Source organism: Oncorhynchus mykiss, chromosome 1 (genome assembly GCF_057628025.1).
Source record: "Oncorhynchus mykiss isolate SJ-2025 chromosome 1, ASM5762802v1, whole genome shotgun sequence".
In the NCBI taxonomy this organism is placed as follows: Eukaryota; Metazoa; Chordata; class Actinopteri; order Salmoniformes; family Salmonidae; genus Oncorhynchus; species Oncorhynchus mykiss.
The window spans coordinates 30,029,189-30,041,565 of record NC_143022.1 but is presented as its reverse complement, the minus strand read 5'-3'; the positions used below and the strand labels follow the sequence as shown (position 1 = coordinate 30,041,565).

Here is a 12,377-nt window from a genome sequence, read left to right as displayed (position 1 = left end):
CCAACATTGGATGGTTTGGTAGTTGGGTTTCCCAAGGGAATCCATATGCCAGCATAGCTGTTAATGTGTATGTGTCTTTCAAATCTTAGAATGTTCTCAAACCATTACTGTCCATGATATCGGCAAGGGTAAGGATTCCAAATTTGGACCACTCTTAGAATGTTCTCAAACCATTACTGTCCATGATATCGGCAAGGGTAAGGATTCCAAATTTGGACCACTGATGGAAAAGGCTGCCCTCCAGATCGCAAGGCATGCCATTTTGATTCCCAGTTACTGTACATTGTTTTTCAATTTTGCGCCACATACAAATTGTGTGAGCAATAACAGGACCAAAGCGTAGTTTACATTGTTTAAGGGATATACAGTATCAGTGTAGACCACCTCTTCCACGGGAATAAGATACACCATTTTTCTCTATATACTCAGCCAGAGAGTGGAAAAATCCTGTCTAAAGCAAATTAGGATGGGACAAAATGCTAGTTCCTGGAAATACAATTTAAAGTTTGGTACAAATAGTCTTCCTACATCTCTCCCTCATTGTAAGTTTTTATCCAGGGTCACTTACCTTGCCATATATATAACCATATGTATTTCGAAACCACACTATGGATTTTATCCCTATAGCCAGAAAGGGGAGACAAGGGAAGCATAGAACTACAGAAATTAATCTGTGGCAATATATTCATTTTAAAAATAGATATTCTGCCTTCTTCTGAGGTCATATTGAATTGATTTAAGCATTCTGTAAAAGTTTTGATGAAAATACGAATAATGTAATGTACGACTGACTATACTGTTGTGGAAAAATTGTTAGAATAATACACCTTATTGGGTAATGATCCACAGTGTCACATTGTGTTTACTTGTGGTGTATTACTCTGAATTTAACATGAACCATGTTTTTGCTTAATGAAGTTTGATGGCTGCCTGGTGCTTACTGCCTGTTTAAAACTCAGGATGCAATTTGAATACCAGCCTATTTCATTTTGGGTTACATTTTTGCTTGGTTCACTCATTAGGGTCAGGTCAGGATCTCTTCTAAAGCACCATGGCTCTGCTTTGAATGTAACCAAACTAGCCAAACAAAAAGCTAGAGGTATTTACATATTCCACATGCTGATTTTGCATTGTATTTTTTATTTATTTTTCATTCTGTTGGCTGCTCTGGTGGGAACCATGTGACTTGTGCTAATGTCACTGGGTCCCAGAGAGACTCTGTTATTGTTGTGGATGGCTCAGACAGTATAGTCTACATGTCATGCTAATCCAACAGCGCCATCTCCATGACCAATTATGAAGCACTGACCAATAATAGCACGCTGACTAGGCTATAGCATCACATTTTGGGGCTTTGCCATAAAGTCCTGAAAAATAAAATAAATAAATGGAAAAGCCTGTATTTTAGAACTACCCACATGTACTTTTGACTTTCTATAAATATATTGGACAGCTACAGTGCTCTTGAATAATTCAGTTGCTGTTTGTGTCTGGGCTTTGTTGTTTCTCCTAAGGGGAGGATGTTGGCATCAGCCTGTATGGAGCGTCTGCAGACGTGAATGTGAGGCTGGACAGGAACTCTGTCATAGTGGAGAAAACCTACATCTCCATGGCCAACCAACGTTCAGTCTCCATAGTGAACAGGAGTGATACTCTAGTCCACTACCAGTGGAAGAGCTTGGCCACTAAAGAGGAAGAAGAGCAGCAGAAGCTAAGGTGGGATGTATGTTCATGCTCATCTCCATGATGTACATAATATAAACATGATCAACACATCAATAGACATTGATTTCCTGTAAACAAACATCCGAAGTGACCCTTAGCTAATGGATCATCGTAAAAATTTGAGTATCAGTCCACATCAATGCTGTTTTATGTAGCCTGTTCAGATGCTCCTCTGTTCCCCATCCCCCACCTCATCCCCATACTCTCTCTCTCTGTGTGTATCTCTGCTCTGCTCTAGGTTCTGTTCCGAACTGCAGCGGGAGGAGGAGGATGACATGGATCAGTTCCTGACAGAGTGTGACGCAGACCCCACTCTACGTGACCGTCTCTCCCTGCTCTCACGCACCTTCCAGGACCGACGCAGGCAGCTGAAGGAGGAACGCCTGTCCTTCTCAGACAACTACATCACAGTGGAACCTCTTGTGTGTGATGTAGAGTGGGGGTGGAGGGAGGGGAATTTACTCTGTACTGATATCAAATGTTTTGATATACACTGTAGAGTCCAATTTTCCTGTCATACAGGACTTTGTGCACGCACACAGTCAAACAAAAGAGGAATTACATGATATAATCACTCCTGGTGATCCTCCTCTAGGAAACCTACAGTATGTGTTGAGTCATGAAGTGCAGTGCATTGAAAGTACAGTTTTCTCAAATGTCATCATATTTTCTTATACAGCAGTAGCCATGCCAACTTGCATGCCAAAATCCTCAATAATCATTGGTTTGCATTGCAATGCCTAAGGAAACTTTATACACTAAATTAATGGATGCACTTTATTACACCACACCCTGTACTAGTATTCTGTACCAACCACTATAACCTAGTGTGGTGTCTGCTCACACCTCCAGCCTCAGGTGAAAGTGACAGATCTGGCTCTATGGATTACTCAGCTGTGGTGGAAGACAACCTTTAAACCGCAGCCTTTAAAGCACATTTAAAATGCTCTGCTTATAATTCTGCCACCTAGCAGTGAGTCACTACTCCACAGCAGCTATAGAAGTCCCATGAATTTCATATTCTTCAACCCCATTTGTGTTTGTGGCAATGCACTTATGAGGGGCCATGTGTTCTTGTGTGTGTGAGAAGTATCAGTGTTCCCAAACACTGTGGGAGACTGCCTGCTGAGTCAGAGGCATGGCCACGTGGATCTAATTAGCCTCTAACCTGATTTCACCTGCTGTCTCGGAGTCTGACCGATGGGCTGAGACGCCCCTGGGGAGACAGCCACTCATTCTCTCATCCATCCTGACGAAACCCAACTCGCCCTAGGCATCTGTTAAGCACACTAGGTCCTAAGGGAACTCTCACAATCATTTGACCTTGATGCCTCAATGTCAGAGAGATGGAAAACAGAGGGGAAAACAAACTCAACCCCCCCTGCCAAAAAAAAGCAAGGCATCCAAAAAAGCATTGCTTTCCAGGGACAAACTCTGCACCCAAATATTCTGTAAAGCACCTTGAAGAGCTGTGCTCCATCAGCACAGAGTGAGGCCAGAACCCCACCGTTACCCTTAGGCAAACTTTTCCTTCTGCTCTCCAGAGCTCTGCTGATTATGATTGCATTAGTGTCTTTCTAACTAATAAGTACTACATCCATTAGCACTCAGCTGCTTTTATTTTCCACTTGATGACTTTATCTATTTGACAGACACTATCATTTAGACAGAAGCTTTATACATATATTTCATCAGTGTTGAGTTGTCTTTGCTCTTGCATAATCACAAGTGTATAAGGGGAAGTGTTATAATATATCATTTTTAATTATATATCAAAAGTATATAATTTAGCTACTCTACACTGTCTTGACACATTTGACACCTGATGGACTGTACCACTTTCTCCTCCAGCAGGATTTCAGTAATCGTGTTGCTACTGTAAGATGCACATTGTTTAAAGTTGCCTCCTCTGTTGCCTTTGTGTTACCTGCAGGAGGGGGACATTTGGCCAAACACCACCTCAGAGGTCAACATAATTTTCAAACCACAGGAGGCAAAGATTTATCAACAGACGGTCTATTGCGACATCACAGGTGAAGTTTGATGTCATTTGATCAGAGAGAGGGCTCATGTATTTACTACAGTATTAGCTAAGTTGTGTTTGATGTTACAAACAGAAGTATGATGAACAGAAATAAAATGGTGCATTGATGAGAAAGCCCCACCTTGGATTTGATCAAAAGTGACAAGGCCTGAAAATGTATTATATTTATGCATTTTGTAAAAGGTGTTTTCTGGTATTATAGTCAAATCATATAGCCTACAAGCCATAAGGTAAAAAACATGTGTTAGTTCACAATTATAATTCTATCATCTCATACTGACAAAGCAGTTGTTGGTTGATTTGCATTTGGTATCCATCTATATTTCCGGTGCCGGAGGTCAGATTTCCATTAATTTCCATGACTGACAGAGTTTCATGGGCAGGTGGTGACCTCAATAACACAAGTCATAGAGAGTTGATTTTTGCCTAAAGGGCAATGTCTAGATGTTTTTATTACATACCTGTGTTCTGCAGATGTGCTTAATTCATGCTCATTTGTTTACATATATTCAGTTTGTTTATTTAATTCCGTCTTTGTATTCTCTGCCTTTGTGCTCTTCGTTATCCACATTAGGCCGTGAGTCTCGCCTACCACTACGGATAAAGGGGGAGGGGTTAGGCCCCAAATTACAATTCAACTTTGACCTCCTTGACATGGGTACCATCTTTATTGGCTCCAATCACAGCTATGAGGTACTTAACCTTAGTTAGGAGATGTACTAACAATATTAAACAAAGCTAAGACACAAATACTGTATTTCTACACTTACACTGAATGAGAGTTACAGAGTTTTGTTTTACACCTTTGTTCCAGATTATCAGCCCTCACAACAAATGAGACTCATAATGTGCAAGGTCCCAGCTGTTGGAGGTGCAGAAGAGTTAGACAGGAAATAGAGATATACTAGAAATAACAGCACTGTGATTATCCCCTGTAATAAGATGTGTCTCACATGAAAATAAATCACATTATTGCTGCTGGTAGTCTGCAGATACCCATACTTTTGAGTAATTGAGTAATTGAAGTATAATTGTTATAACTGTTAGTCTTATAATAGAACAGTACATGGCAGGCTCTCTATGAATTCACTGTTAGATTAATTATTTAAGGTATGCCTACCCAGTCAGCCCCTTTTGTTTTTAGGGCATTCATGGCAGCCTTGCTGTAAAACACTGTGATACTGGTTCCCACAGAACAAGACTGTTGGATCATGCATTGTTAGCGTATTGCTAGCTTTCCAAAGCCAGCAAACAAGTATAGATAAGACCATGGAATATACACTGCAGTCACAATACACTTTAATTCTGATTAGGCTAAATAAAAAAGTGAGAATATGAACACACAGAAAACAGTGCTTGGTTAATCAAATTCTACATTTACATAGTTTGGTTTTCCCTACAAATGTCCCCTCGCCCTGTTTAAACCTGATTTGACTCCACTATCCATCCATGCACTCTCTTCTCAGGTGCTCCTGTCTAATAATGGGCTCATCGAGGCCACCTTCAAGCTGGTTCCTCCCAGCTCAGGGTTTGGCCAGTGTTTCTCCTTCAGCCCTACTGAGGGGATGGTTCCCGCTGGGGCCTGCCAAGCCATGGAGGTCTGCTTCTCCTCCAGCACCCTGGGGGTCTTCTCTGAGGAGTTCGTCTTCACTGTGGGGGGAAACCCACAACCTATCAGCCTCACGTTTAGGTAACACTCGCCCTATCACCCCTCTCATCCATCCCAGCACAGTCCTCAACCTCTCTATCATTGTCTTGTTAGGGTCTGTACAGTACATCACCACTGCGGTAGATAAAGCATTGGCGAGCATGTCCAGACACATATATCACCCCATACCACAGCAGCTGGGTGATTCTCATGAAACCAGTTTTAAACACGTCTGTTACAAAACCATGAAGCATCTGCAAAAATCAAATATCATTGGAAAGACTAAGATGTCTAGTGTTTGGCAAATTGTCTAATTTTAAAAACATTTTACATTTTCACCAGAATTTAGAAAATCTTCACCCCAAATTCTCATTACCAACATTTGTCCGGATTAAATTCTCGGATCATTTTATACAATTTTACATAACTTATTTGAATAAAACAAAAAATATGTAACGCATAATAAACGAGGGGTTATGCATTATTTGGAACATCATTAATGACGTGGAAGGTGTGTTCCACGACACGCTAGTGGAGTCGAACTGACCTTCCACGGACTAGATACTAGATACTTAGATACTTCCATTACTAGATAGCTACAGTAGTTTCCAAGGTAACCAAACAAACAGACTTGGTTTACCAAACCATCAGTCCTAGCTTGCCACGATAAAAATCAAATTCAACAATGCCAATAACGTTTTCAATTCGACTTTTGCTTTCAAAAGCAGCTCAAACACAACGTGGAAGAATGAACTTTGCCATTGAATTCTACTGTCCAAATATACCATGTGTTATAGGGAAATAATTTACACTCTAGAATACCAATGCCATGGTATATGTTACTGTAGTTGAACCATAAATAATAAAAATAGTATACTAGTTGAAGTTTACATTAAACTATAATATTTATTATGTAAAAACACAGTGTCTGTGGACATGTGCCTCATTACTATACCACCTTTTCAAGTTCCTGACAAAACTTGAATCACTTTTTAAATAAAGTTTTATTCAACCATTTTTTAAATTTAGCTAGGCAAGTCAGTTAAGAAAAATGATTATTTACAATGACGGCCTACCCCGGCCAAACCCTAAAGACGCTGGGCCAATTGCCTTCAAAATGATGTTCTTATTCTCAAACGCCCCCTTTACCCATCTGTGCCTTCTCATGGCCAAAATGTCTAAAAAGCTCAAATTGGGAAAAAGTCAGAGAACCATTACCTTACCAACATGGAGTGTATGAATGGGCTTAGTGATGTGGTCAATTGCTTGCTCACTCATTACAGCGGTCTCCTATTACTTGCAGATTAGGCTAAGGTCCTCTCATTACCGAAACACAAATGTCTCATTACCGTGTAATTTTTCGGGCCGTTTCGGTAATGAGAACCTTAATTTCTGTATTGATTATATGCTAATTGTAATGTATAGTCAATGGGTGTGCTGTGCTGGTAACTTTATTTATTTACTAGGACCACTAATACCTATTGTATAGATTTTTAATAAAACAACAGTTATTTGACTAAGTAGGGTTTGTCAAGAAATATGGGATGTTTAAACCCCATTTAACTTACTTTAAGCCACAATCTGCAATTTGTGTTTCAGCAAAGAGTTACCCCACTACTTAAAGGAGGATATCCCCCATTGTGACATGTGTACCTGTTTTCACACTTAAGTACACTGAGTGTACAAACATGAGGAACACCTACCTAATATTGAGTTTGCACTCCCTTTCACCGTCAGAACAGCCTCAATTTGTCGGGGCATGGACTCTACAAAAGTGTTCTACAGGGATGCTGGCCCATGTTGACTCCAATGCTTCCCACAGTTGTGTCAAGTTGGCTAGATGTCCTTTGGGTGGTGGACCATTCTTGATACACACAGGAAACTGTTGAGTGTGAAAAACCCAGCAGCAACGAGTGTGAAAAACCCAGCAGCATTGCAGTTTTTGGCACACTCAAACCAGTGCGCCTGGCACCCCCTGAATGGCACACATACACAATCCATGTATCAATTGTCTCAAGGCTTAAAAATCATTATTTAACCTGTCTCCTCCCCTTCATCTACACTAATTGAAGTGGATTTATCAATAAGGGATCATACCTTTCACCTGGATTCACCTGGTCAGTCTAGGTCATGGAAAGAGCAAGTGTTCCTAATGTTTTGTACACTCAGTGTATTTTTAATTTAAATTGATTTAACTAGGCAAGTCAGTTAAGAACAAATTCTTATTTTACAATGACGGCCTACCCCGGCCAAACCCACCCCCCCTAACCCAGACAACGCTGGGCCTATTGTGCATCTCCCTATGGTGGGCCCCGATCACAGCCGGTTGTGATACAACCTAGGATTGAACCAGGGTCTGTAGTGACACCTCTAGCACTGAGATGCAGTGCCTTAGAGTGCTGCTCCACTCGGGAGCCTAAAAATACTGTTGTTGTTTGATGTCCCAAGAAAAATGTTGGTCCATATCGCACGTATTTACAGTAGGTACTTTATAGGCATATTGTGTTATGCTTTTTGCCCATAGGAACCCATTCAATCCAGAAATATATATAACATTCTTTACAACCATAAATATCCACGTACTAATACACCAATATTACCTGTAAAGACCTTGAATATTTTTTTTTGTCACTTTGTTACGTTTTAGTCTACTTTTGACTTTTGAAAATACTGTACGTGCATGTACTTACATTACTTATACTGAAATAAGGGGTATTTTAGTCAATTTCATTAAGATCAGTGATTTTAGTATCATGCAAGTCATTTGGGATTAGCAAATGGCACACTTTGATGATTTGTTGGTTACTGAATCTCTGATAGAGATCAGTCAAATTTTGCTAAACGATGCAACACTCATTATCAAAACATGTAGTCTCCGAAACCTGCTTATCATTACCGTAATGCACCAATATTTAGGAAATATTAAGAAAAATTGTACTTTAATTTAGCAATTTTGGCTTAAATCGGATTGTGTGATTTTTGTTCTTTATCCAAATATGTGTGCATAAATAAAATGCATAAATAACATGCATACATACACAAGTGATTCTAAAAAGGTTATGTGTTATGTGTTAAATGTTAACAATTTATTTGTAAATATTTTTATTATGTTTAACTTAGGTCTTTTCATTAGACTTTGAAAACTGTTGTGGTAATGAGAAGTTTTGCATTGTTACGGTATTTGTGGAAATTGTGGTAAAATACATCATATCTGATCAAAAAACATAATAACAATAATTATTAAATAAATTACTACAGATTACTCACAGTTTCATGAGAATGACCAAATGACCTACATTAATCCACCGAATGCTTTGTCTCCTGAATGCTTGAATACTTGCTCTCCCTGACTTACATGTTTGATTAGCACATTTTTATACTCTAGGTTTGAGTAAATGACTCCCTTAACGTTGTGTTTAAACTACAGAATTACCCTTCCACGCTGTCATCCAAGAAATTGACTAATCTTGTTTTTTTCTTCAGTTGCTCTATACTTGCCCAACCCAGTGTAATTATTATGCATTACCCAGTGACCTTCATGCTTGCTGGTCAGCACAAATGTATTCTGTATTTCCTGTCTCTTTTATCTCTTGTAGGGGTTGCGTAATAGGCCCCACTTTTCACTTTAGCGTTTCAGAGCTCAACTTTGGGGATGTGTCCTTTGGTGAGTTAAGCTATGGTTTGTTTTTCATTAATCCTCATTGATGATGCCTGTTACTCACGCTAGATGCTTGTGTTAGGCTTGGGGGCACATTTATCAAACAGTGCATTTGAGACACACTGATAATACCTACTGCTTTGTATTTACAGTATAAAGCACAAGCATAACAATGAATGACAGATGCAAATAAACAACCATTACTGCAAGTCTACGAAATAGATGTAGCCCACAATATACACTGAGTGTACAAAACATTAGGAACACCTTCCTAATATTGAGTTGCACCTCCTTTTGCCCTCGGAACAGCTTCAATTTGTCAGTTATGGACTCTAAAAAGGTGTCAAAAGCGTTCTACAGGTATGCTGGCCCATGCTGACGCCAATGCTTCCCACAGTTGTGTCAAGTTAGCTGGATGTCCTTTGGATGGTGGACCATTCTTGATACACACAGGAAACTTTTGAGCGTGAAAAACCCAGCAGCGTAGTAGTTCTTGACACACTCAATCCGGTGTGCCTGGCACCTACTACCATACCCTGTTCAAAGGCACTTAAATATTTTGTCTTGCCCATTCACCTTCTGAATGGCACACATACACAGTCCATGTCTCAATTGTCTCAAGGCTTACAAATCCTTCTTTAACATGTTTCCTCCCCTTCATCTACACTGATTGAAGTGGATTTAACAAGTGACATCAAAAAGGTATCAAAGCTTTCACCTGGATTCACCTGGTCAGTCTATGTCATGGAAAGAACAGGTGTCCCTAATATTTTGTACACTCAGTGTATAATTAAGCAATAAGGCCCGAGGGGGTGTGGTAGATGGCCAATATACCACGTCTAAGGGCTGTTCTTACACACGACGCAACGACACAGCCCTTAACTCTGGTATATTAGCCATATATCACAAACCCTTGAGGTGCGTTATTGCTGTTATAAACTGGTTACCAACGTAATTAGAGCTGTAAAAATAAATGTTTTGTCATGCTTGTGGTATATAGTCTGATATACTACGGCTTTCAGCCAATCAGCATTCAGGGCTCTAACCACCCAGTTTATAATTGGCAATGTGTATTGTTTTGCAGTAATAGTCCCATACAAACAGTATTGGCACACTATACCTTCTTGCAACAATTACTGCACACATTTACTCCCACTCTTCACTGCAAAGTTGTCATTTTGGATCTCCTAAAATAGGCCTTACTAAAATAGGCCTTACACACTATTTGACCCTTCCAAAAATTGTCCAAGTTGATACATTTGGCATTGGATGTCTTTTGAGCAGGCCTATCTCTCATACATTTTTATGGTCCACTCAATTCTCTGCCTGCAATGCATCATGCATGTGCATGGCTTACAAATGGCTTACTGTAGAATGAGACTAACACACTATTAGCCACGGTAGAATGCACATTTTTCTTGTGATCAATAACAGCAAAGGTCTTTGCAGACAGATAATATTTACAGTGCCTTGCGAAAGTATTCGGCCCCCTTGAACTTTGCGACCTTTTGCCACATTTCAGGCTTCAAACATAAAGATATGAAACTGTATTTTTTTGTGAAGAATCAACAACAAGTGGGACACAATCATGAAGTGGAACGACATTTATTGGATATTTCAAACATTTTTAACAAATCAAAAACTGAAAAATTGGGTGTGCAAAATTATTCAGCCCCTTTACTTTCAGTGCAGCAAACTCTCTCCAGAAGTTCAGTGAGGATCTCTGAATGATCCAATGTTGACCTAAATGACTAATGATGATAAATACAATCCACCTGTATGTTATCAAGTCTCCGTATAAATGCACCTGCACTGTGATAGTCTCAGAGGTCCGTTAAAAGCGCAGAGAGCATCATGAAGAACAAGGAACACACCAGGCAGGTCCGAGATACTGTTGTGAAGAAGTTTAAAGCCAGATTTGGATACAAAAAGATTTCCCAAGCTTTAAACATCCCAAGGAGGACTGTGCAAGCGATAATATTGAAATGGAAGGAGTATCAGACCACTGCAAATCTACCAAGATCTGGCCGTCCCTCTAAACTTTCAGCTCAGACAAGGAAAAGACTGATCAGAGATGCAGCCAAGAGGGCAATGATCACTCTGGATGAACTGCAGAGATCTACAGCTGAAGTGGGAGACTCTGTCCATAGGACAACAATCAGTCGTATATTGCACAAATCTGGCCTTTATGGAAGAGTGGCAAGAAGAAAGCCATTTCTTAAAGATATCCAGAAAAAGTGTCGTTTAAAGTTTGCCACAAGCCACCTGGGAGACACACCAAACATGTGGAAGAAGGTGCTTTGGTCAGATGAAACCAAAATTGAACTTTTTGGCAACAATGCAAAACGTTATGTTTGGCGTAAAAGCAACACAGCTGAACACACCATCCCCACTGTCAAGCATGGTGGTGGCAGCATCATGGTTTGGGCCTGCTTTTCTTCAGCAGGGACAGGGAAGATGGTTAAAATTTATGGGAAGATGGATGGAGCCAAATACAGGACCATTCTGGAAGAAAACCTGAGGGAGTCTGCAAAAGACCTGAGACTGGGACGGAGATTTGTCTTCCAACAAGACAATGATCCAAAACATATAGCAAAATCTACAATGGAATGGTTCAAAAATAAACATATCCAGGTGTTAGAATGGCCAAGTCAAAGTCCAGACCTGAATCCAATCGAGAATCTGTGGAAAGAACTGAAAACTGCTGTTCACAAATGCTCTCCATCCAACCTCACTGAGCTCGAGCTGTTTTGCAAGGAGGAATGGGAAAAAATTTCAGTCTCTCGATGTTCAAAACTGATAGAGACATACCCCAAGCGACTTACAGCTGTAATCGCAGCAAAAGGTGGCGCTACAAAGTATTAACTTAAGGGGGCTGAATAATTTTGCACGCCCAATTTTTCAGTTTTTGATTTGTTAAAAAAGTTTGAAATATACAATAAATGTCGTTCCACTTCATGATTGTGTCCCACTTGTTGTTGATTCTTCACAAAAAAATACAGTTTTATATCTTTATGTTTGAAGCCTGAAATGTGGCAAAAGGTCACAAAGTTCAAGGGGGCCGAATACTTTCGCAAGGCACTGTAAGTATACTATGACACTTTTTTAATCTCAGTGGTTATTTGTGTGGCAATTCTCCCCACACAAACCATACATTTTATAACCTTACAGATAAATCAAAGTCTCGATTATGAGTTGCCCTGTGGCATTGCAGCTGTATATCAGATAACAGTGTTTGGAATTATCTCTGCACTAACCCTTAGAACTGTAACATTGCTTGCTCTCTGTTTCATTCCTTATCC

General features: G+C 39.9%; 1 protein-coding gene across 1 annotated transcript in view; it reads left to right on the top strand.

The window, feature by feature from the left end:
• Positions 1-12,377, top strand: part of hydin (HYDIN axonemal central pair apparatus protein) — a 73,652-nt gene that overhangs the window by 21,460 nt on the left and 39,815 nt on the right. The window contains exons 8-13 of the mRNA XM_021597913.3: positions 1,515-1,716; positions 1,964-2,147; positions 3,659-3,758; positions 4,344-4,462; positions 5,236-5,459; positions 9,014-9,081. Of these exons, the coding sequence (XP_021453588.2) occupies positions 1,515-1,716; positions 1,964-2,147; positions 3,659-3,758; positions 4,344-4,462; positions 5,236-5,459; positions 9,014-9,081 (897 nt within the window). The remainder of the gene's footprint in view (positions 1-1,514; positions 1,717-1,963; positions 2,148-3,658; positions 3,759-4,343; positions 4,463-5,235; positions 5,460-9,013; positions 9,082-12,377) is intronic.